The sequence below is a fragment of the Planococcus citri genome, chromosome 5 (genome assembly GCF_950023065.1).
Source record: "Planococcus citri chromosome 5, ihPlaCitr1.1, whole genome shotgun sequence".
In the NCBI taxonomy this organism is placed as follows: domain Eukaryota; kingdom Metazoa; phylum Arthropoda; class Insecta; order Hemiptera; family Pseudococcidae; genus Planococcus; species Planococcus citri.
This window is the reverse complement of record NC_088681.1, coordinates 32,375,657-32,401,262: the sequence shown is the minus strand read 5'-3', so window position 1 is coordinate 32,401,262 and position 25,606 is coordinate 32,375,657. Positions and strand designations below refer to the sequence as shown.

The following is a 25,606-nucleotide window of genomic DNA, read 5'->3' as shown; positions in this document are numbered from 1 at the left end:
TGTAATATTCGATAAATCGTTCGAAATGGGGTTCAAAAAAAAGGCGAAGAGATTTACGACGTATGAATTTTCAATTTTTTTGGCTATTTTTACGAATCAGTGTTGTTGATGGTTTATGTGAACATGTTATCAACGTGTAGGTAGATATAGGTGCACTAGACCTAAAGATGTTGAAATGACTAAGCAGTGAGCACGTATAGATTGTGGTCGATTTATTAAATATTATGCTTCCTAGATTTAAAAAAAAAAAAAAAAATGTCGTAAATGTCGAATATATTCGGAAAACCAGAGAAGAAAATCTAAAACTATGCTAATAGTTTCGACTTCGTAGACGACGCACGGTGGTAAAAGTTGATTTGCAAATTCGTGTTTTGAAAAGTTTTCAAAAACGGAGCAGATGTTCTTAAATTTTCTCCAATCAAAGTAGACACGAAAATTGGATTTAATTTTTCACTTTTATAGCCGGTTGCAGTAATTTTATACTATCTGCTGCCTGGAAATCGATTATAAATTCACGCTGGAAGTATTTTCTGCTAAGAAAGATGTTGTTCGTTTATACCTGATTGGATTTGCGAAATAAGATTAAACGTTTTTCGACGTTTTAAAGAGTATAATTTTATCAGCCATGATGAAGTTTTCGTGATAAGCGACTTTGACGGTGTGGTGTGTAATTTTGTCACAACTTGTGGAAACATGCTTATACGAATTAATTTCAAGTAACAGGAGGTGGTCTGAATTTTACCGCAGCGTTACTTCCGAAGCGTAACAAATATACTTTATGTCAAAAATTATGATAGATTGTTACAAACATTCACCTTTTTTCCCCCACGAATCTAGAAAAAAAATTAACGAAATTCCATCGGGACCCAACGGTATTATATACTCTTATTTTATGGCGAAATTTTATATAACCTATATTTTAGTTACCATTCGATTAAGTTATTTGCGCTGACAAGTTTTCGAAAGATAAGCATTTCTAAAAAAATAATAAAATTCGCTAAATTTTGCTCAAATGAGTATAAGTATCTGTAGAGGTAATACTTGGGTGCGGTTCATTTGTCTGCAGAATTTCCATGCTGTCCACCTACCTATACCTACGATGATTACTGTTGGCAAAAATAATGCTACGTTTAAATGAAACACCTGCCTCTTAATATAAACAGCTGTAATTAATTTTAGCTTCTGTGTAATTTGTCATCCTAGAGTTGGAATATAATGCTATGATTTTCTGACGTTTTTAAAAAAAGATATTTAGATTCGTTTGAGTAATGAAAATTTTAACGCGTAGGTAATGTTTGTTTTTAGATTGGTGAATTTAGGATTTTTTTGTGATGAGTATTAAAAGACTAGACATGGGAGAGGTATCTCAACGGGCAGAAAAATTTTTGGAACGTGAAAAAAATCGAAAAAATATCCGAATTTTGGAGTACGAATTTTATTTTTTCCAATTATTAGGTATTGGTGAATTTTTGAAAATTTAAGGGCCTGTTTTGCACCAAAAAAAATGGAAATTTCACGAAATTTAGGAAGAAAGCTAGATTTACACCTTATTTTTTACCTCCAGAAACAATGTGATGGTATCTAGTTTTGAGCAGAATTGGGGATGGCTCGAATGATTGGATTTGAATCACGATTCAGATCAAAAATTTTACGATTTGATTCGAATCTTTTTTTTTTTTTTAGTCGTGATTCATAATCCGTGACTGGAATCATTATTTGGCAGTGATTCGTGATTTATGAATTGCGATTCATTACAGTTACGAGTCGTAAATCATGTTCACGAATCATTTTTTGTTCCTCGTTCTCTTCATTGGACGATTGATTTTTGCAACATTTTACTCAAAATGTGAGTTATTCAATCTGAATTTTACTAAACTTTCATCAATTTTTGACAATTAGGTACCGGTTGTTTCTATACCCATTTCACAATTTTTATGATATGTACTTCGTGTTATTGACAAAACAGGAGTAGGTATATAAGGGTGAGGGCGAATGGGAAAAGGGACCTCCCGACCAAAAAATCAATTTCTGTTTTCTTCGCTAAATTTTCTTGGGGACTCTTTAAAAATCGAGTGGAACCCTCAACAGGCCTCAATTTTCATCATTTCATCGAATTTTTCTACTTTTAAGCGAGGCATGTATAAATTTATTACTTACAAAAGTAGAAAAATGACGCAAAAAATTCGAAAAAAAATGTAAAAATGCGTAAAAAATTAAAATTTTACAAAAACTCATTACTTTTAAAAGAAATACGTGAAAAAAAATATAAAAAATTTTTGCCGTCTGCGGGACTCGAACCCACGACCTCTGGCGTGACGAGCCGCCTCTGTACACGCGTAGCCACTGGGAGTGTTGTGAGAATCGGCTTTCTAATGATATACAACTAATTTTATTGTGAAATTAACATGAATAACATGAAAGAACAGAAAAACATCGCCAAAATCAGCCGCAAATCAGATTTTTATTAAAAATGAAATACTAAAAACCTTGAATATACTCAATCTATCAACTTTGAAGTGCATAATTTGGCCAGTAGAGCTTGTTGGAGGACGTGCGTGAATGTTTGGTAGTATGTAGAACCTTCGAAGTTCAAATAGCCATACATAATCTTACAAAATAACAGAGGAAATAACGCAAAACTTTAAACCTCCCCCCCGTAAAATTTTACTTTTGGTTCCCGGTAAACACACCGAACGCGAATCGCCGGCGGAAATCGCGGTCGCGAAAATCGCGTTCGATTCGCCGGCGAATAGAAGGCAGAAATCGCAGTGAAAAAAATGAAAAATCTCGTTGCAAAAATCGTAGGCGTATCGCGGGCGAATAGACGGCGGAAATCGCAGTGAAAAAAATGAAAAAACTCGTTGCGAAAATCGTAGGCGTATCGCCGGCGGATTCAGCAGTGATATTTTCAACGCGATACTCGCGTTCTATCCGCCGGCGAATCGAACGCGACAATCGCGCTGAAAAAATTTGAAAAAAACACTGCTGAATCCACCGGCGATACGCCTACGAATTTCGCAACGATCTTTTTCATTTTTTTCAGCGCGATTTCCGCGGTCTATTCGTCGGCGAATAGAAGGCGAATTTAGTAGAGTTCTTTTACAATATTTTTCATGCGATTTTCGCATTTGTTTCGCGTTCAATCGAGTGAGCATTCAGATGTTCTTACGCAAGCATGCAATAACGAGCAGAATGTTGTGTTTTTTTTTATCTTTTCGTTCGTGTTTATTTCAAATTGGTTTTCTGGTGTTGAATTTTGATTAATTTTTTTGGAGTGATAACGAACAATTTTTTTTCGTGGTGTGTACATAGAATAAATTTTTCGGCGATAAGTCAGATTGGAATTTTTTTGTGATTATTTCTAATGAATTTTTTTTTAGCAATTTTTGACACTTTTTTGTGATTTTTAAAATAAATTTTTCACTGTATTGATTCAAATTTAATTTTTTTATTCAGCTTGGAATTTTTCATGGTGATTTTGAACTGTTTTTTAGTGATGAATTCTGATAAATTTTTGATGATTTCAAATGGATTTTGTATGGTGACTTAGAATAATTATTCTAAATCTCCATAATTCAATTTTTGTGTTTTTGGTTATTTTAATAAATTACAATTGATGTTGTTGCATTCTTGTGTGAAGTGATTTACCCAAGTATAGGTACTTCATCGTTTTTTCTTTTGTTATTTCCTAGTTTGTCTTCCTACATCAGAATCAGAAAGCATTCTTCACTTAATTTACTCGTTATTTATTTTGTTTTCTTGATTTTTAATTATGTAAACAAGTAAATTACTCGTAAAATTAATTGAAGAATACGTTCTGATTCTAATGTGGGAGAAGAAACTAGGAAAAAACCAAAGCAAAACATCATTGCGATTATCGCCTTCGAATCGCCTTCGAATCGCGTTCTGATATCGCTGCGATTTCCGCCGACGAATCGCCTTCGAATCGCGTTCTATTTCAACAGCGATATCGCTGCGATTCCCGCCGGCGTATCGCCTTCGGATTCCGCTGCGGAAAAAGCGGACATTTTCTCCGGCGATTCGACCGCGATTCCCGCCGGCGATACGCCGGCTGCCAATACGATGATCGCCTTCTATTCGCTGGCGTATCGCGTACTATGTGTTTACCGGGTTGGGAGGTCCCTTTTCCCATTCGCCCTCACAAGGCCATTTTTTGGGCCCAGGGCAGTTATCGACTCCACCACTCTTAAAATGTTGTAATAAATGTCCCAAATACGAATCCGTGGTTAGTCAACACAAAATGACCATTTTTGTGGCTCAAGCGGTTCCCAAAGTTGCGAATAAAAAAAGAATTTTAGGAATCACTGAGTATTATTTTCAAAAATTTTTCCAGCGTAATATATCTGTTTGAACCTAATAAACGTTATGCGAGGAAATTTTTTTAATTTTCGACCCTCGGGGGCAGAAATTGGGGGGGGGGGTTGATTTTTTGAAAATTTTGGAACCACCATTTTGAATCTACCTCTTTGAACCCAGCTATAAAACTTTTCACAGTTTATTAGTATCTAAAATACCTCCATCCTACAAAATTTTGAATTCAATAAAATTTTGCGCTGGTACTCAAAAATCCAATTTTCCGATTTTTCGTAATTTTGATATTTTGGGAACCCTTGGGAAACTAGAAACCTGCGATTTGTGCCCAACGTAACGTTTTGAGGTATATATTCAATTATCTAGATGAAAAAGTTCAATTGAGCTCCCTGCATATTCGTAATTTTGAACCCTTTTTTTAGAGCCCCTCACTTTAGGCACCCCTAAAAAAAATGTATGCATATTTTTTCAAACAAATTGAAAAATTTACATTTGAAACACACTAGCAAGTGCACGATAATTCTTCATTTGATTTTTCCTGTTACTTTCAAAATTGAACTATTTTGGGTCAAATTACGAAATTTTACTTTGTTGAAATCGTGAAAACGTAAATAAACATTTTTTCAAAAATTTAAACTTAGATTGAATATATTTCAATCAATCAAAAGGGTTCAAAGTCGGTACGGCTGAGCTTATAGATGCTGAATTTACTTTTGACCTCCCTCCCTCTTATGAAAATTCTTCCAAAATTGAAAATTGAAAAGTTTACTGTTGGCTGTGAAACTACTCAAAATCACTACTAATCGATTCGGTGGATCAAAAGAGGGATACAATTTGAATTTCACGTTTTTACCTTAAGTTGACCAAAATTTGATCTTTTTTTTTTGTAGAATATGGACCAAAAATTTACATGATCAAAAACTTCACCGAAAATTTAAAAATCAGATTCAGTACCAGAAAGTTGGCCTGATGGTCTAAGTAATTAGGTACCTATTTTTAATGATCATTAAATCTCTGTTTGTCTGGTCTTCAAATTTTCTGAACAGCTCTCTCGTGTCAATAGATAAATTAATCCCTGTCGCAGAATCCGCCTTGAAAATTTGCGCGTAATAATGGTCTAGAAGGAGGCTCCAGAGTGTCTTGAAAGGATCACCAATCACTTTCTGATGTCAGAAAAAGAGTACAAACCAAATTTCAACTTCATACGTATAGTTTGTGCTGATTGGTTTTATTATTATTTTTTTTCATAAATAATGACACGATAAATTTTTGGATTTGGACCGGCTATACTAGATTTTGAAAATTCATGCTTCAATCAATCAGAAGGATTTTAGAGATGAAAAGTACCCGAAATTGTAGATGCAAAGTTTCATTTGCACCCTTTTTATGGCAATTTTTCCAAAATTATCAGATTAAAAAAGTCCCATTTTCAAAAATTTGCCAAAATTGAAAAATCGAATTCAGTACTTGAAACTTGGCTTGGTGGTGTATTTTTTATCCACTTTCAATTTTTGTTTGTCTGATTGATACATTTTTCTGAATAACTTTCACGTTTCAGTAGATAGAGTGTGGCTCCTGGCGCAGAATCCGCCTTGAAATTATAGAATAAAAATGGTCCTTTTTATACTTTTTTTCATCATTTCTTTTTCTGTGATCCAATGTGACGTCTCGTTTTTGTATTTTATCTTTGTTGTAAGAGAATTTACGTTGGGATACATTGTATTTCAACTTGTTGAATTGACACTTAATTAGGTATACTTCATTTTTGCTCAACTAATCGAAAGGAATCGTAGTGAAATACTAAACGAAATATTTTTTCTGGCCTTCGAATCTACCCTATTGCTCTAGTGATGAATTCAAAATTTCAAATCATACCCAACATTTTCTTTTTTTTAAAAGAGAGAGGGGAAATCAGATGCGTATTTCTTTGAGAAATGCATTAGAAGAGATCATCGAAGCTACACCAATTAGAATTCAGTCGAGGTAATAAAAATCGATCCAAACCTTTGACTTTTAAACGATAATCACTCTTTGATACTTCCCCAAAAACATGTAATTATAATACCTAAACGAATCAGCTCGATTACATTCAGTTATAGCGCGACATCTGCGAATCTTCTATATTGTAAACAAGACTCGATGTGCAAATTACACGACCAAAAGTCGACGTCACTTTCACTCTACACGTAGAGATGCGATTTCGGTCGGATTCACGTCAATTAAACTTGTAACCACCATTTAAGAAAACTTGACGGCGGCCAAAAGTTTGATAATAGAATCCAGCATAAACAGGACTCGTAGAACGTTATCGATGATTACATAGAATGCATTTGCGGTTTACGAACCGCTCGTTGTGTGGTAATAACTACGCTTTGGTGAAACGTCGCGTCGCGTCGCAGCTCAACTAGACGTGATTTTTTGCATTTCCTCGTACAGGGCCAAGCTAACAAAGTTAAGTTAAGTACTTGTATCTTAGCAACCTATATATGTATAGTTAAATTGGGAAAAGTAATTTGCTCGTTAATGTTTGTAAATTTACACAGTACAAGAAGTTGGACTATGCGAGTCTAGACTGCTGTTTAGTTTTATTCGGCTGCAGGGAACCACATTGTTGAAAATAAGTTGTACGAGATGAGCAATAAAATCAACGTCACATTTTTTTTTTTTTTGAAAATATGGAAAAATCAGACGCAAAATGTGCACTATTTTTGTTTTGACCAACATCATTGTATATTTGGCTCCTACGCGTACAATCGGTACCTTCCTCTACCTACCTACTCATATCAATAAGACAGTTTCCATAATTATCGTTGCATATCGAAATGCAAAACTTCCATTCGAATTCGCATTAGAAAAATATACGTAGCATTTTTCAGCAATTTCATGTAGCACACAAAATGTTGAATTCGAATGCAGTTCATTTCACTTCCAAATGTTTTTTGGTTTGCACATTACTTAGCGCATTATGGCACATAAGCCATTGCCACATTTACAGTGGGAAATGTGTTATATTGAGAGCATCGAGCGACTACCTGCGGGTCGAATGGGCTACATAGACGAGTTGAATGGCGTTGAGATGGTATTTTATTTAAAATGCTATAAATAAAAATGTGATTTGTACAAACATAATGTTATAGCTCTTAACGGTAAATGTGATTTAAAAGTACTAGCGGTATAAGAAAAAAACAAAGTGTTACGATTTATGTAACGCTTGGCGCGCTATTCCGATATGCATCCAACATTGTTGTTATTCGAATTAAGACGTCGAAACGGCGAAAATACGTTTCTAAATGCGTTTTTGTGCCTTTCTTTTGTTATTTACCGAACATACATAAGTATAATATGTATTTGTATACAGTACGAGACGAAGCTGGAGGTTTTATTTTAAGAACTCGTTCAAAACTTAGTATGGTTTTTTACTTCCCTTTACATAAAAATAAAAACATCAGCAGTAAGAAAAATGGGCAATTTTCTAGTACACGACATTCTAACCGAACGACAAGTTGCCAGAAGCTTTTAAAGGCGCCTAGAAAAATATTTGTGAACTAAAAGAGACCGATTATAATTTCAGATAAGGTCGAAATTCGCGGTAGGTAATTTATATATATTTTTTTATTCTTTTCTTTTTCATATATAAAACGCGATCCACGATCCTGTTGCCGAGCTATTCTTTTCAACGCACATTTCACTCTCTTTTTTTTGGCTTCTTTTTTTCCCTTTCTCTCTTTCTGGCTGTTGCGGTACATCTCGGCGTGCGTGAGTGTGCACCGATAAAGCGAAGCTGCAGATTAAACTTGATACGTTACTAAGTTTCACGTATACATATGTTCTCATTGAACGCGTTCAAAAGAGTACTCGTACAGGATAAAAAAAGGCAACGAAATGAAACAAAACTCTACGTGAGTTGACAAGACGTATAAAGACAGATTAGACGAAAAAGCTATACAGCATTACCAACTCACGTATACTGTGCATGAAACCTTAGTCGTCCGATGACCCACACGTCCTCTCTTCGAGATCAGATATTTTCATGCAAAAGTTTTTAAAATCGCATAAATTTGTCGTCCAGATATGTTTTGAAAATTACCCACGAGCCAGATCGAATCCTAATCTCCTATGTTTTCATCCGAATTTGAGTACAGAATTTGGGATAAAGCGGAGTGGTCGTTTGTTATTTGGATGAGTTTTCATTTTAGCGTTTTGTTCGAGGATTATGTAGCTTTGTTAATTTTCGAAATGATCTTACGGTATTATTACCTCGAGGTCAATGTATTTTCGAGTTGATTCACTTCCGAATAAGATTAATTTGAATTTTACAGGTTTGCCCTTATAGATAATCTGTGCGTAGTGAAATTGGGAGGGAATTTCACATTTATTCCGAAGAATTAAAACGATTTCATTTTTTTTGGCACCTTCAGTAATAATTATTGTTCTACAAAAACCAGTAGTACTCACTCATCCACCTCCTCGCTGATCTATTTCAGACTGAATATCGACGATAAAGGCAAAGGATAACTCAATGGAAAACTTAACTTTCGAAACTCATTTTTCTAAATTAGATTTTCAAGCTGCATTCAAAAATCATAACGTAATAAAAACGAATATTTCCCACCTTTAAGGTACATACCTACGTCCATGTTTGAAAAATCATCGTTTATTTAATATTGTTCAGCCGTTCGTCGCGTTATACCAAAGGAAAGAAAAAATTAAAGTCAGCATTTAACATCATTTTATGTTAGCTCGAAATAGGCCAGTATACCAAGCTCGATGTTGATGATGAAAAAATGTAACCCACCATCCGCGTCCACCTCGCGTCTTGTACGTAATAAAGTAATGTAAATATTAAAACATTTATCACTTGTCAGCATTGATAAAAAAAAAAGAGCCAACATGGCGCGAAATTTGAATGTTTGTATTTAAATTGACTATATACCCGAGGAGGAGTAAAAAGCACGAGCTGGGATGTTTGATAAAAAATTATGTCAGTATAAGGAGGCATTCCGTTTAGTAAAACGGTAGCTTTGAAAAAATATATATTTTTTAATGTTACGCTTCATTGCACATCGGCGATAAAATTTGGCAATATTTCTATTCAGATAAGAGGTTCATAGAAAATATTAAAAAAAAAAACAGAAAAGTCTGTTCCCCGAACAGTGTCAAAAGAGCAATATATAAACTTTTTTACTACAATTTTGATGGACCGATGATTTAGATTTCTATTTTGAACCAACGAGAGCATCGTATGTATACGCAGCGAATGTTTGTGTAAAGGCAAAGTTGAAGTGTTGTAAATGTTTATAGGCTAATGTGTGGTTACATTTTAAATGCTCGGCTTAAATGTTCTCTTTATGGATGTGCGATGAAATTTAAAACGTCGGTACTTTGTACGAATTTGTTAACGTGTTGCATTCTAGTATGCTTTTACATATTAAAGAAAACTTTATGGCTGGTTGGTGGAAAAAGTGAACGTATTTAGGTAAATACGAATATGTAAATTAGAAGACTCCAAGTACTTTAGGTGAATGATACCTAAGGTGTTATTGGTGTTTTCTAAGCTATCTGTTATTATGCTAATATTGTTACAAAGATTTATATACCAGCGCATAGACCGATGTAAAGTTTAAATTCGTTTTAATGTAGATTATTTCGAGTATACTTTGGTAATTCCAATATGTTTTTAGATCGTATTAGAGACGCTAATTTTTACATCAGAGAAATATCGTAATAAAGTTTGGTTTCATCGATTTAGGTGACAAGAGAATGAAATGGTGAAGAGGAAGAGGCGATTAAATATAGGCGAATTTACTTCGAAGTGATTCAGGGGTCAATAAAGAAAGGAATAAGTAGGTAGCTTACCATGTTTTTTTTCCAAATTTCCGCTAGGTGTATTTTTATAAAAAGTTTTCTTACATAATACGAGAATCCAACAATTGACATGGATATTTTTTTGCGTCCGGGGTCACTCCGAAATTTGCGCGACGCTGATCCTTGTAACGCTGATCTGCGTTACATTGACTTTTTCTGGCATAACTCTGACTAGTAGCCAGATTATCTGAATTTTGTCTGACTTTCTTGAAAGTCAGACAAAATTCGGAAATTTTCAAATAAAATTTGCCTCAATGTAGGACATAGGTGATAGGCCTAAAAAAAATTCATCGATTTTCTGACATTAGGTAGGTCAGATTTTTTTAAAAAACCACGATGAATTCTTGAAATTATATATGCCGAACTTTTGAAAACTTGGGTTAGTCAATATGTAAGTTTCACATGGCTGAAAAATTATGAACGCGTGGACATTTTTTGACCAAAATTGGAGGAAATAGTTTGAATATTCGACCAGATCTGACAAAATTTATTTTGCATTTGGGTGCATTGTTTGTATTTTACAGTGTGATTAGTAAAGTGATGATAAAAAAATTCCGTCCAAAAATTATTTTAGAAAAAATTAATTTTTTAAGCTAACAAAAGAAAAATTCATCAGAAAATTGATTGAGAACCACATAAGACTAAGGAACTAAATACCAGGTATGGAAATACGCCATTTTCGGTTATAGATTTCGTAGTTTTGACGGTGTGATGTGATTTTTTCATTTCAGTTGTATAATGAAATAGAATCAAAAAAATGGTGGGAAAATGTTTATTTTGTGTATTAAAATGAATATGAAGTAAAAAAATAACGTAAATGGGCGGTATTATTAATAAATTGAGTCCTTAAAATTTTTTTCCTATAACCAAAGATGGCATATTTCCATACCGGGTATTAAGTTCCTTAATAAGACATAACATACTAACATTATTTTAATTCAATCAAAATCCAAATAAAGTAGATTGTTCAGCGATAATTTGCTGAATGTCGGCATTGTCAAGAGTCACTCAACACCAGCAATTTTGCAACCATCACATGAACAATTTACAGTGCCAAATAACGTCCCAACTTGGAATAACATTAGTATGATATGTTTTTAGTAATTCTTGATGAATTTTAGTCATTCATAATTGAGGAGCTCATTGCAAAAGTAGCCCTTGTCACATGAACCTATGCAATCTCCAAAGCTCTCCCTTGAGCGTACCCAGTATCATGAATGTAAACTCTATAAAGCAATTCCTCTCAGGGCTACTCAGGGTAGACCAACTTGACGGTCATTTCATCATTACAACATGATCTCTGCAGTTGGCAATAGGTGCAATCGAGTAAAAAGGGTCTAAAAGTTCATGTGACAAGGGCTACTTTTGCAATGAGCTCCTCAATTATTACAACCACAATTTTGTTTTGTGGCGAAATTTCACATTTGGACAGCATTTTTTTATCAGCACTTAACTAATCACGCTGTAAAATATGAACAACGCACTCGAATGTAAAATAAATTTTGTCTGATCTGGTCAAAATTTCCTCCAATTTTGGTCAAAAAATGTCCATGCGTTCATAATTTTTCAGCCATGTAAAACTTACATATTGACTAACCATTGTATCACCATTGTGACTGGGTCTACGACTAGTAGTCACAAATCGGATTTTTCATTTTCGATTTTTTGGTTATTTTGAAAACTAGATATCATAAGGAGACCAACAAGACCAATCCCAGCCTCTTATGTCATATATTTCTATCTTTTTCCATTCCTTCAATTTTTGGCTTCCAGCTTCCTCCGCACCTGTGTGTTTCTTGAATGGCAATCACATCTATGTTCAAGTTCTTGACCATTTCAGCTAATATAACTTCCTTTGGCCCTGACAGACCCTCTATATTTATGGACATGGTCCTTAAGGGAGGTGTCTGTGTCCTCGTCAGAGGCCCTGAGAAGGGCCGTTTTAACCTAGGTCTAGGGTGCATGATCAACCGGTGATGGGATGATTGGCCCATAGTTGAACTACTGTTTCCATAAGCCCCAGGTTATGAGAACATCTGCACTGGCACTGTGCTATTCAGTGGGGGAGTATGCTTGCCCTGTTTGGAGTCGTTCAGCACATGCAAGTAAAGTTGATATACCCTTGAACAAAGCATGTAGATTGGTGACAGGTAAAGCTCTTAAATACAAGTATGGAAATAGATATGTAGTGTAATATTAAAGAAAATGTTTTTCCAAGTTGTACTAATAAACACCTAAAGATAGCGCATTCTATAAGACGTATGTAAACGTGTTACACGAACTCGTTTTTACGCTCTCCTGTAGAAAAACGTCAATGGCACTTAGCACACTTTGCATTTCCACCATTCACTTGTATTTAAGAGCTTTAGTGACAGGATGCTTACACCAAACACCATTAAATAATCTGTATGAGTTAAGTGGAATTGCCCCACCAGCAGTCAGATGTGAAGTTGCATTCATGACAGAGAAGACAAAGATGCTAAAAAATCTGCTGCGTCCTATGTATGGATATGAAGAACTGGCAGAAACCCGCCTCAGATCAAGACACAGTTTCATGAAAACAGTTGAAGAACTAAGTGATACTTACCCCCAGCACAGATAGATGTCGCATATGGAATGCAGGTGCTGAGGGAAGAACCAGGCAGGAAGCCCTACCAAGTAGAGAATATCTGAAATATGGATGGTGGAAAACACTTAACAGATTGAGGAGTGGAGTCGCATAATCTAAGTACAACCTTTGTAGATGACAGTTGGCTGATGATGATCTGTGTGAATGCGGTGATGTTCAGACTGACAAGTACTTATTTGAGTGTGAATTATCAGGAAAAATCAATCCTGGAAAATTAAATGGGACACTTGACAATGACGCAGTTAGATTCCTCAAGTACTGGCAGGAGAAGGGTATTTAGATTTAGATTGAGTGTTTTTACTGTTTTGTCATGTTGAGTTAGGCATGTTGACCAGATATGAGAATTTTTTTTTTTTACATTTTTTGAAATCGCAGGATTGAAAAACACACTTAAAGAAAAAAAAAACATGAAAACTGATCAAAATTTTTTTTAAAAAGAATATCAAACCTCGATTATTGCAACTCATTGAAAACACAGAGATACAGAAAGCGACTTGTGGTTCCTTTTTGAGTCCACAGACCCTAACTTCGAATGCGCTTTTAACACAGTTTTTTGCCAAATTACGTGTTGTGGCTTTGTCACATGATAGTTCACACGTCAAACAACCAAAATGTCGAGCTTTTCTTATAAATATTAAATTTTCAACTTTCAGATATCAAGTTTGACTTTTGAGAACTTCACGAGAAAAAAGTAACGCTGGCCTGTGTGAAACGCTGACATTTCATCAGACTTTTGTAAACTTGGAAAAAATTGTAAATAAATTCTTGATATGAAGCAAAAAACATATCCATGATTTAACATTTTCTCTGCAGAGGAGATTTCACCTCCTTTTGTTGTTGTCGTTTCCAACAATTTTTGAAATTTTTGAAAACATTTTATCATGTTTCTCAGTTTTAAATTTTTTAAACTCAATTAGGTTATACGTATGCATTTCAAAACACAGTAATCTAAATGGTAGAAATCGGTGCAATATCCCCTCTCCCCCTGCAAAAACCCAATTTTTTAAAAGTGAATAATGTTGCAAGAGAATTTTTGAAACCTAAGTGGGCCTAGGTACCTATACCTATAGGTACTTACATTTTTCAGTTCGGTACTTTAATTTGATGTCATATTGTGATTATTATTGTTTTTTTTTTTTTTTTACTTTTTGAGTTGATTATGCAGCATTATCTTTCAAGCACCTAGATGATAAAAAACCATTTTTTATGTTTAAGGTTAGTTTTAAAATATGTATCAACCTCGATTTCAGGAGAAAGGAATCATTACATTTGGGATCGTTCAAAATAATAATGATATTTTAGGAAGTAAGAAACTCGAAGTTACGTGAATTTTTCTGCGAGCCTAACATACTTATTGCATGAAATATTTGTTATAGGTATTATTTTGATTACCAAGTGCTACAATCAAGACGTACCTTCTTTGATCACCGAATCATGAAAATAAATCTTTTCTCCGCAATTTGTCACGACTCACGTTGCTTTTTTTTTTACAAAACAGTCCTTCTCCTCATTTTCAGCACACTTTTTCCAAACCTTATGTCATGTTTCTCGTGATCCACTTATTCTAGTCCCATATCTCGTATAGTTTCTTTTAATCTTGAAACTTTTTTACTGATCTGTACCGGTAAAGGGGCGATTTTTGATGAAGAGAAAAAATACTCCTTTATAGTCTTATCTCCTACAGCAACAAGATGTAGAAAAACGACTTCCTGAAATCATATACGCGTAAGCTAATCCAATTTCCAGCACATTCATCGAGCAACGCGTATACAATTTATCTCTTCTAAACCTATCAAAGAATACGTTTTGCTTTTCATTTTTCTTCTCTTCTATGTACTACGTATACATTTATCCAATTTGAAAATTCCTTTCTGTATATGCAAGTTTTCGTATACATACATTTTTTTTTTTTTTTCAACAAACGTGTATTTAAAAGAAATTTGCCAACGTTCGTTGTGTATACTGTGTACTTATTCGATATCAGCGTATTTTCATTGCGCAATTTACGTCTACGTATAAGTACATAAATAGCAAAGTTACATATAAACTAATGCATATGCACTCTTGTGTCAATAATCTGTCTTTAGTAAATTCGACACTTTGTGTTGGATGTTAATGAACACCTCCATTTTCAAGTGTCATTCAAGCTCGAGTATAAATTTCCTCTGTTTTTTGAGCCTAATATTTTATAATTAACGGAGTGATTTGTGATACCACACCATTTGTACGTGTTGTTAATACCCCCCTCCCCCTCCAAAAAAAGTGCAGTAATTGCTTGGTGCTTATACGAACAAGCTAGTATGATGTTAGCACATGTTATTTTTATGATTGTAAATTAAAGTAATGCTTTGATCAGCAACCCCATCGTAATTGCCGTTTGAATTTTTCAGAATACCGAAAGATTAAGCACTCATAAAAGCCTCCAATCGACTATAATGCTTAGAAATATCGTAAAATAATGATAAAATTGATATCCGATGTTTTATCGTTACATCCTCCATATCGTCGTACATAAATCGTAAATCAGATTTATTTTTGTATGTTTCCTTGAATATGAATTATGACGAGTTTTTTCATTTTATTTACTCGCAGATCTAATGATATTGTTATCGAATATGCTGTGGTTGGTCTCAACGAATATTTTTATATGCATTTTATAAAAATTGTCCCAGAATATTAAGTATTTTCTTACGAGATGCTACGAGATGGACAGGCGCGACTTGTTGCCATTTTATGATTTTTAAATATTGGCATAAAATATTTATTGCTTTTATCGTAACTTTTAAATAATGAACAAGGAGTTGAATGGATATTTTAACGTTCGTTCGTGATCGGTTTGTTTGATAATATGGAAATTAAAAATTTCTCCATCAATATTTCGCCCCCTTCCCTATCAACATGAACAGCTAAAAGGTCAGAATTTTGATTTTTCTTTGAATTTACGTGCCAAAAGAATGATTGAAGAGCAATGAAAAATATTAATTGTGAGACTTGACTATGGTGGAGAAACATTCGGAAGGGTTGCTTTTTAAAATTCAGTCAAAGCCTGTTTGCTTTTTTTTGGTATTTGCCCATAATTTTTCCTATGTAGTTTTACTTAAATAAATTTTAAATTAAAAAAACGTTTGTTTTTCAAAAGCTAAAAGTAAAATTTACGAATTAAGAAATTCTCGAAACACGAACTAACAATGCAGATTATGGTAAAATTACGAAATTCGACAACTTTCAAGCCATATGACAGCGGTAGGTAAATAATGATCGTAGAGGCTGAACTTTAAACCAGGTTGTTTTAAGGCTGAAACACAACTTTTAGAGCAGCCTGTCATTTAACTTTTGTGGGAAAAAATCTCAAATTCTACTCGACCTATTCCTATAGCTACGTATATTATTCCGCGTGTATATTTTTGTTATGTATTCCGAATTATTACATTTTTTTCTCTCTGTTTTTTGCAGATGTCGCGTTAAAAAAACCAACATGAAATATGCGGAGACGATGTCAGTCGAAGTTATCGTATCAACAAAGTTTACAATTATGCATTCAACCAGTTGAAACCGATGAATAATTTAAAAGTTGAAGGTATCTCGTGTGGTGCGCTTTATAATGTAAAATATTCGCGACGTTTTAAATTACTCGCCTACGAGCTCTTTGGTATCGGTTTGATTCGTTGGTAAATATTGCACGGTGTAAAGTTATGAAAAAAATGAAACATAGGCTCACATCCTCGTAATTATTCGCGTATTTTTTTTTTCGTGATTTCAATACTGAGAGCTGATCTTAAATTCGTTTCATTTCTCGAACGTCGGTCGGCACGTGTTCCTATGATGAAGAAACTTTTCAAGCTGATTTCTACGTTGATTTTATTAAGTGGTGAGTATACGTATGCTAGATTAATAATGAATTCGCGTTCAATTATGAAACATGTGCGAGTAAAACTATCCAGCGAAATTCAACTAAACGTAATGAGCTCGCTCGTGAAAAATTCTAACTATGTGAACGATCGCGTAGTTGTTGGATTTAAAGGCATGTACTCGTAATATCGATGTTGAATAAATTGCATAACTGATTCGCCGTAAATCTTACTCGTATAAATGTGGCTCGCTACGTTTCTGTTTTCATTTCAAAATTTTCCACTTTTTTTTGTACCCAATGTTCGCCAAAATTGTTTTGTCTAAAATTCGAATAAAATGAAATATTGCAACTTCACTTCACCCTACAAAAAAAAAAAATCACTCGAAAGTGAATAGAGAAATTAGAATCACATTTTATAAAATGTACCTAAAGGAGTAGGTAGTAGGTACCCACGTAATTGTTATTTTGTTTCTATCCGAGGGTATTTTCTTCCTCTAGAGGGCTAGGTAGGCGTAGGTGGTACTTGTTAAAGCCACATAACCTTTTTTTTTTCAACTCTCCTAAGTATGGCTCATTTTATAATTGTGTTTTTCGTTTGCGCTCGCTGTGCATATACCTAAAACGTCAAATACAGAACGAATAAAAGAACCGATATCACGCCAAGTTGTGGAATCTAAATTCAGGTCGTTTGCGTTACTCAACTTAGGCACGAGAGTTCAGCTAGTACTTAACCAGACGTCCATTTATTTTAAATGTCACATATAGAATTCTTAAAACGAAATTAATCTTGAGCCGACGAATGTGCCTGTCCGGTAACACCGCCAAGATACAAGGAAAACTAAACCTCGTTTCTGGTCGTTTCCGTGTAAAGGAAACGTTAATAATTAAAATTATGCAGCGTGGATGAGAAATTAGTCTCCTTTTTTTTTTCAACTTTTGCTTAGGGTCGGCGTGTGTGGGTGTTTTTTCTTCTTTTTTCGAAACGATTATTGTACTTAGCAGATTTTTCACGCGATTCAATAATGTTTCGTTTCTTTTCGACGTTCATATTTGTGTTGTATTTGATGATTCGAAGATTTTTTTTTCTTCTACTGTCGTCATTGTTTTTATTTCCTGATTTATAATTAACGAAATATGGCTATATACAAAAATGGTAGTTGAAGGGCGGATTTTTAGGAAAATGATTGTTTGTGGGCTCAAGTCGTATTTACTTGTAGGAACCGATATCTTGACATGACGAGAAACGTTTTTTAATTTCGCATATCTTGCATATTTAGCAAGTTATGGGAATTTTATTTTGCATATTTGGTGACCAAATGCTCATTTTCCAATTTTCGATGCAAACGAAAACATATTTCCTTTTTTTCAAGCTCTTTAAGCATGTTTTTGCATTTACGTTTTCAAACTTTTTGAGCAATTTTTAAAAAATTTTGGAAACTCCTGCAAAAACGTCAATAGCTCATCAGAATCGAATTATTTTCCAAAAAAATCACCCTAAATCACTTTTGACTCCATAAAAAAGAGTTTACCTATTAGTGTTTTTGGTTTTAAAACGTATGAAAAAAATGACGCTAAATTTGATATTGCGTATTTTTGTATATTTTCCTGAAAAAATAACGATTTGCTGGATATTTTGAGATTTTTGGAACCAACCAAAATCTAGGTAATTAGGTATTCATATTTTTATCGTTCGTTTACACTTTTCAATTACCTATTAAAAATTCTATTTTGAAAATATCGATGCTATGATTCGAGCTAAGGGTGTTGAGCACACTGATCACCGAAACTTTTATGCTTATTTGGTTGAATTCTCCAAATTCCTCTTTTTCGTTTCAATTTAATTGTCCTTGACATTCAAGGACATTTATCTCATTATCTTCGTAACAATTCATCCCACCATACATGAGAAAATATGAGAACTTTTTTTGTCGCAAATTTTATGTACCTAAAGCAATTTCGTTTGTTAATATTTTCCTCGCAAGAACTACATAACTGTATGTATTTTTGAAGAAAAACGCGAAAAAATTATTTTGAGAAAAATCTCATCCTCCTCTTAGCCGACGTTCACCACTTTAAGTGAGAAAACTACGTCAATGGAATTTCCAGCCCTTCTCGGTGGAAAATGAGTGGTAGAAGCTGCTGAGCCCTTAATTTTACAAAATGCAAAAAATTAAGATAGGTAAGGTACCTATTGGACAAAATTATTAAAATTGGAAGATTTTTTGTTTCAATGCCTCATTGGTCTCTATTTGGGTAAAATCAATTTACATAATCATTTTAGCCCCCCTTCCAAATCTCACCAATTATCAACATTCAGGCTAGGGTGGCCTTATTTATTATGCCTAATACTCGTGATAAAACTGTATTTTTATCTCCCACGCCCTAAGGTTGTTATTTTAGAAGCTAACTTCATCCCCACTGTCTTCAAAAAATGAAAATTTTTTCGTTTTTATATTTTAATCCTAAAATTGTGTCGATCATTATTAGAAAAGCTCTATTTAAAAGTCTCGATTCCCCCTCTCTTTCGGACAATGAAAAAGTGTAACATTCCCCAATTATAATATTTTCTCGAAAAATTGGTTAAATACTTACATATTTTTCGAGAGAGCTCTGACAAAGGGATTGAAAATTTTTTTAATGAATAAAAAAGATAATATCCATTATTTATTAAAATGCCTCGACATCCGGACCTGTTTTGTAGGAAAATAGAATAGAATAGAATAGAATAGAATATATATTTCGGATTCTTGGTTCATTTGTTGACTTTTTTAGATTTTGAATTACACATTTTTGAGAGCTTTTGACCTCGCTTCGCTTGGAATATTCACTCTTCTTTTCCTACATACTTATTTAGAAAACACATTGTTCAAATTCAAGAAATCTTCAAAGTTTGAATCAGAAAAATAAACTCTTCCCTCCATAAAGAAACTTTTTCTTTTTACTTCTCAACTCATGATTGAATTTTTGAAAGCTTTTGAGTTCGCTTCACTCGGGCTTGTTTGCTTTGAAGCAAAATAATAAAATTTTTATAAACAGGTAACTCATCAGACGGAAAAACCGTCGTTTTTATACTTCTCTAAGTACTGATTGTCGAGAGCTTTTGCCCTCGCTTCGATCCGGTCTGTTTGATTTTTCTTTTTTAATTTTCAATTTTTCAACAAAAAATAACTATTCGAATTTCAAAATTTTGAAGCAAATAGTAATATGAAATATTTACAATCGAAAGTGAAGAATTTGAGTCAAATTTGATTTTAAGCGAACATGATGTGATAGTCATTAATATCGTTCATTTTATTAGTACCTACTTGTGTTCTTTTTAGTCCTGTTCTGATTTTTAAGTTGAGAAATTCCATCGATTTCTTGCATTGAAAAAAAATTCATGAAAAGTTATATTTTTGGCGTCTACTTTCTTGTTTAAATAAAATCATTAGGTGTTTGAAGATTGAAGACATCAGAAAAGCTAGCATTTCTTTAAAAAATTTGGCTTAAAACTTGAATGTAAATTTTGACCCCCCCCGCCCCTCCTCCCTTGAAAAATTACATAAGTAGTGTTCGAAAAATGACCTGCTGAAAGTCCTGCTAAAAGTTCTAATAAAGGTTTACTTTTTCAATTATTATTAGAATTGGGTTATAAAATAACTTTATATGTCGGTTCGTTATTTTTCGATTTTTTACCCTTCTGAACGCAGGAATTGAAAATAATTGGTCACTTTTTTGTTTCTTTTAGTTACTTTTTGGAAGAAAATGTCACTTTTTGGTCACTTTTTTCACTGCTGAAAGTCAATAAAGTTACTTTTTTCTTAGAAAACTTTGGCTACGATGCCTGCTTTTGAAGCCTCTTTTTTTAAAAGGAAGTTATTCAGAAGGGTTTTGATCAGAAATGATGCTTCTTTTGAAAATTTACCAACTTCGTTTTATTTTTTTTCAACTTTTTGGAGGCTTTTATACTTACAAAGGTATCAAGATTTTCTTGAATGGGGGTTATCCAGAAGGATTTTGCCCAAACATTGAAAATTTTCTAAAACTTTTACTAATTTTGATTTACTTACATTTTTCTCAATTTTTGTAACCTTGATGGAGGCTTTGCTTTATACCAAGATGCCAATAAAAGCTATGCAGGATCAGAGACAGTTTTCCCTTAAAAATGTGATTATCTACTTACATAAAAAAATTATATTTTTAGATGAAATGTATTTTTCCCCAACTCGTAACGTGGACCTCTCCTCTCCTCTTCCATTTTATTTTTCAAATTCTGTTTCTTCTCCATAGACCTCGCTTCAATTACTACCAAGTCTTTGAACTTGATTATACCTTTGCTTATTAGTACCTATAATCTTCATTGTGGAAATCCTATTCCATAACCAACAAAAGTTCTAATTTCTGTGCTAATCTGTACCTATCTTCGCTAAAACAATTTAATTTCTCCATTTTACTAATTCGAGGTAAAATTTAGTTATAAAAATATCATCAAGCACGTTATTCCATCGCGTTGCACTTGTCTCGCAGAATATAAGGGGAAAAAACAGCGCATAAAAAAAACAACAAAGTAAACAAAAGCAACGCCGGTTTAATTAAAATTCCAAAATTCGTCCAACTCATAAATATAATTTTTTTCACAAAGGTCAACATCCGTGCTAGGAATCTTAGTTAATTAAACGACGACGCAAAGGCTCAGACACGATTCTCAACTCATTGATAAGATATACCCGGACGAAAATATAGCCGCGCGCCGCCAACGATAAAAAAAAATGCCTACCAACGAAACAAAAAAATAAAGGTCGAATATTTTACGTATAGTCACGTAATTTCATTTTTAAAATTTCGTATATTTTTTCTCCTCTAAATGAAAACAATAATAAGGCAGGAAAAGTTGAAAAATTAACCGAATAGGAAAATGAAAAAAAAAGAAGATGGAAATAGGATTAAATTAATACAGAGAAATAAAGCGAAAACGAGTAATAAATCATAATTAAGCCGTGTACGAAAGTTTACCCCGGCGGTTTAGTTTTATAAGTTAATACTCATTAAAAGAAGCGTCTGTTGTTAAGAAAACAGGTGGAGTTTTTGATGTAACAATTTTATGTATTTCGCCCACCACCATTTAGAGTTATCCGGTTAAATGAACGAAACATCAACTCTTAAACCTTGAAGAAAATACCCTCCAAAAAAAAGCAATGAGTAAAAAAAACGCGGCCAGTAGGTAGATTAAAAGTGAAAATTTGACCGCATTTTGAGCGAACGATAAACTAATAAAGGTTCAAGAGTTATTCGAACGATTCGGCGAATATTTCACCGACAGAAGCTTATACTCCATTTTGTCGCTACGAATTAACGCGGCGCTAAGTTAAATAGCATGACATAACAATAGGATTGGTTTCATCTATCTTGATCACCGATGACATTATTAATGCATGCTAATGTTAGATATACAAAGATGAAATTTCTCTGAACAATCGATCGAATTAAGTGAAATTAAAATTAGCTGCCACACGAACCAAAAGAAAAGCTACCTGTTGCATTTTGCAAAACACTCGTCTTCTGTCTTGTCGAATTTTCCCTTTATAATGTTGTAGGTAGTTACTCGTGCTGGTTTGCTGGCTTCGCGCGAGTAAAAATATACCGCCGTAATTTACGCGTATATTGACCTTATAATGTTAGAAATACTATGGCTCAAAAACGCTCACAGTGAAACTGGCACGATTAAAGATAAAAAACTACATTACGCTAAGTTTTCTCGTGGTTGTAATTCGAAAATATCCCCAGAGCTCAATTTTGTGATGCGAAAACGAGTTGAAAACCTCGAGAGATTTCGGGCGAAAAATTTTAATTTATTTTATATCCGCGCTTATAAACAAAATTCCAACCCACATTTTACGAAAGTATACAGTAAATCTACTTTAAATGAGGGCAATTCGGAGACGTCAAAATTTTAAAACTTTTTTAAGCCATTCGATATGTCAAAATTTGTCAGCTATTTGCATCGATGTTTTTCGAATAATTGTACACGTGTGTTTCCATTTATCGAGACAAATTTTTCGAACCGCAGCTAGTTTTGGTAATCCCAATTGCCAATTAGAAGTGTATTGGTCTATTACATACAAAATCAATGAAAACGAAACCGATTCGAGCATTCGAGACCGTATAGAGAGAAATTTAATTACAAATGTACGAGTAATACGAGACCTCATAGTCGCTAAAAGTTAAATTAAGACGTTTTCGTACTGTATACGCATCTGCAATTTCGCTCGCAACGAAAACTCACTCAGCGAATTTATATTACTTTTTGCACACTGCGCCTATATAACTTGATTATCTGATGGAATTAATTGAGTTAATATCCAAAAACTGTATTCGATGCTACGGGCTGAATAACAAAAAGAACTGCTTGCGGTTTACGTCTGAAAAATTGATAAAAATATCTCGCTTAATGAGAAAAAGAATTTTCAACTCGTTTAATTATGTCCTAAAATGACATCTTTTGCCCGCCTTTTTCGTCGCTGCGCCGCTTCTTATATACTTAATATAAAAAGCGAAAATAAATCTAAAACTTTTTCAGTTATCTACCCTCCGTGCTTTGGTACGTTTTTTGCCGAGAGTAAAAATTCACGTATAAGGGGTTGAAAATTATTATGAATGATTTGTAACACGAATGACGCGTTGTATCCTCTTTTATAGTGTTTAGCGATAGCAACGAGTGTGTTTTCGAATGTTTATACTCGTATGATTTTGAAATTCGAACGAGTACTTTTCCAACGCTCACGCGTCGACGAGAAGCTGTCATCTGCATATTTGCCTGTGTTAAGTACGAACGTGTTTTTTTGACAATGTTCGATGTCTTTTAATTTTTCATGAATATCGGTCCGGTTTTGATCAGGAAGTGTGTACATTAGATGGAGTTATGTTTGATTTGTATCGAAAGTTTTTCTTATTTTGATTTATCTATCAAATTATTTGGCGGAGTTTTCATCCTCACAATTTAGCATAGGCTCGAGTATTAAGACTCGTGAATTTGCTTTCAATTTTTTTAAAATGAAAATAAGAGTACTTCCATTATCAAAAAATGCATAAATTTTGCGAGAAAATTAAAGGACAGGGGTGTTGATAGTTCAGATGAATCAAAAATCGTAAAGATTCGAATTTTTTATTCCAAGTCATCATTGAAAGAAGGAATCAAAGTTGCAGATTTCATGAGGCGTGGGGTTCTGCGCCAGGAGCTCAGAAGAAATGGGTTTTTCATTTCAAATCAAATAAGGTAGGTAGGTATTCTAACTTGGTAGAAAAAATTTTAAACCAAACAAAAGTACCTAAATCGAAAGGACGTGCAAAAATATATTATGTACTTAATACCAGCCAAGATTTCAGGCGCTGCATGAAGTGCATTTTTTGATTTTTGGTGAATTTTTGAAAATCAAAGAGCCAAAAACTGTAGAAAAACTAAAAATTTTCTAATTGACGTAAAAATCTGAAATTCAGTATATACCTACTCTACTTTAAACACCCTCCTCTTCCAAATCAATTGGGAAAAGTTCCAAATCGGTGATTTGAGTACGTAGTTCTCTGGAGGCTCCAGCAGATTTTTGAAAGATGAAATTTCCACATTTTATCAAATGAACTTGGAATGCTAAAATTATCTCTACATCCAAATTTTAACATGTTGACTAGAGGGTGGGACAACAACCATTTAAATAAGGGTGGTTTTCTGAAAAATGCATAAAGGCTATAGCCACCTAAGAGGGGTGAAATGGTCTCCGAGAGCGTTTGGATTGATATTATCATGGAAGGTGGGTACCATTGAGAAACTTCCGCGTGGAAAGATTCAGATCCGCAGCCCCTCCCTTTTTTGGGGGAAACCCCCCCACCCCCTTTCTAAAATTTCAATACCATTTTTCTCAACCCCATGTGAACCGATTTTTAAAATTTTTTAGTATGTTGTAGACATCCTTAGGAGGTACCCCACACAAATTTTCAGCCCCCTCCCTTCATATTTACCCCTCAAAATGGTGTTAAAATGTGTCGTAAGGAGGGTTGGGGTAAAATGGGAATTTTGCAGAAAATAACTAAGCATTAATGAATAGAGTGTCGTTTTCCCTCAAATTTGACTACTGTTAAAAAACATAAAATAAGTTTAAAAGGTCATTTTGAGGGGTAAATATGAGGGGAGGGGGCTGAAAATTGTTGTGGGGTACCTCCTAAGGATGTCTACAACACACTAAAAAATTTTAAGAATCGGTTCACATGGGGTTGAGAAAAATGGTATTGAAATTTTAGAAAGGGAGTGGGGGGGGGGGGGGTTCCCCCAAAAAGGGAGGGGCTGTGGATCTGAAACTTTCCACGCGGAAGTTTCTCAATGGTACCCACCTTCCATGATAATATCAATCCAAACGCTCTCGGAGACCAATTCACCCCTCTTAGGCGGCTATAGCCTTTATGCATTTTTCAGAAAACCCCCTTCTTTAAATGGTTGTAGTCCCACCCCCCTTGTACCTACAAACGAAGTTGATACATCATTAGATCGGAAATTTGACGTAGATTTTGTATCTAACCACACACTTTTCGCTAAAATGCAATACGGGGGAGAAAACAGCGAAAAACGTGTTTTGGGGGGCTAAACTCCACTGTGGGGGGAACGCACCAGGTGGATCGAGGGCGTCTCCACATATGTTGTTTAGGACACCATCCTAGACCTTTTAAAGCAAAAAATCTTTTGTCGCAATTTTGTTTAGGTTTACATCCATAAAGTGCTTTACCGACTGGACTATTCTGGAGCCTCCTGTGACTTTCTAGAAATTCCAGTTTTCGAGAAATGCTATCAAAATCGAGCCTGCTTAAATTGACTTTCGAACAAATAATTTTTCTCAGCAATGGCAATTCTTTTTTTTTTGGAAAATTGGTATTTCCAAAAAGTTGCTTGAAGCTCAAAAACGGCTTTA

General features: G+C 34.1%; 1 protein-coding gene across 3 annotated transcripts in view; it reads left to right on the top strand.

Annotated features, from left to right (window-relative positions):
- The window catches only part of LOC135847415 (zwei Ig domain protein zig-8-like), a 216,288-nt gene that overhangs the window by 29,234 nt on the left and 161,448 nt on the right, over positions 1–25,606 (top strand). For all 3 annotated transcript variants that reach the window (XM_065366928.1, XM_065366927.1, XM_065366930.1), the window contains one exon: positions 16,280–16,694. In XM_065366928.1, the coding sequence (XP_065223000.1) occupies positions 16,646–16,694 (49 nt within the window). In that variant the 5' untranslated portion in view covers positions 16,280–16,645. The remainder of the gene's footprint in view (positions 1–16,279; positions 16,695–25,606) is intronic.